Consider the following 1,447-nt stretch of genomic DNA (forward strand, 5'->3'; position numbering starts at 1 on the left):
GCCCACCAGCCATCTACCTGACCAGCCTGCTCGCACTAAGCACAGCCTCTGTAGTGTGTGCCGGTATCGTGCTCAACATCCACTACCGAGACCCCAGCCACCCCGTACCCAGGCTCATCAGGATTCTCTTCTCCTCCTCTGTCACCGACACCGACACCGACACCAGCATGGACCGGGCATCGTCCACCGATTCCTTCAGGTTAGCTTATGTTGATCTGTCCACCTGCTGACTCTTTTCTTTTCTTTTGTTTTTCTTTAAGTAGAGAAGCACATGGACACAATAATAGTCAATAAGTGCTGGGGAACAAAGCATGACGGATAGACAGAACAAACAGAATGAAAGTAAAGAAGTAGGATCTACCAAAGGCGCCCTCCAACCACCCGCTTGCAGACTCTTGGCTTTTTTTGTTTGTTTCGCTAAGCGTTTTATGGCACTTGCAATACAATTAGGTCATATAGATGCCGAAAACCAGAGCAGGCGTTACAAGAGAGTAACAAGTACAAAAGAGAAGGAGAGAATGACGATAGATATTTTATAATAATAATAATAATAATAATAAATGACATTTATATCGCGCTCAACCCCGTTAAAAGAACACAGCCTCTGAGCGCTTTTCAATACAGTACAACGTGCAACGGACAACAGTAACATAAAACGGTGTGTTCTGACTAAAGAAAATTATTCCAAATATCCATCTTTTTAATTTAAAAACAGAAACGACTTCAGCTGACATTTGAATGAATCAAAAGATTTGATCTCTTTTAAAGTACTCGGTAAAGCATTCCAGATCTTGAGGCCTTGGTATTCAAGTGCCCTTTCACCCATTGTTTTAAGTTTCATAGATAGTAAAATAAATTTCTTTTCGTCAGCTGATGACCTTAAACTGCGAGTAGGAATGTGCTGTCTTAACAGGTTTGATAAAAATGATGGTGCATTATCATTCAAACATTTGTGGCATAGGGTGGCCAACTTGTACACAATCCTTTTCTCAACAGAAAGCCAATGCAAAGTTCGTAAAAGAGGTTTAGCAGAGTCTCGCTTTCTTTTCCGTAAAACTAAATGTGCAGCATTGTTTTGGACAGTTTGATAGGAATGAAGGAACAGTCCACACCAAAGCACCCGCCAGATACCCACTGATGCTTTCCCATCTACGGCTTTGCAGGCAAGAAGGATAACTTGTTCACTCGAGAGAGATGATTATATCATTTGTTTATAAACAAAGCTATGGTATCTATCCTTCTTTGTAAGACTATGAACGGGAGCTCTCAGAGCCGCTTCTTACATCTAACATTTTAAAAGAACAAATTTCCTATCACAAAGCGAAACGTGAGCTTAAAATAATAATAATGATAATGATAACATGATGATGATGATAATAACAACAGAATAGTTAATATAATTATTATTATCATTATTATTAATATTATTATTATTACTTTTATTATT

The 1,447-nt window shown here is 38.8% G+C and overlaps 1 protein-coding gene across 1 annotated transcript in view; it reads left to right on the forward strand.

Moving 5' to 3' along the window:
- LOC101845763 (acetylcholine receptor subunit alpha-like 1) overlaps positions 1–230 on the forward strand; it is an 83,833-nt gene extending 83,603 nt beyond the window's left edge. Inside the window, exon 6 of the mRNA XM_013080371.2 lies at positions 26–230. Coding sequence (XP_012935825.2) covers positions 26–230 — 205 coding nt within the window. The remainder of the gene's footprint in view (positions 1–25) is intronic.
- Positions 231–1,447: the final 1,217 nt, after the last annotated feature.

The sequence above is a fragment of the Aplysia californica genome, unplaced genomic scaffold, assembly GCF_000002075.1.
Source record: "Aplysia californica isolate F4 #8 unplaced genomic scaffold, AplCal3.0 scaffold00083, whole genome shotgun sequence".
In the NCBI taxonomy this organism is placed as follows: Eukaryota; Metazoa; Mollusca; class Gastropoda; order Aplysiida; family Aplysiidae; genus Aplysia; species Aplysia californica.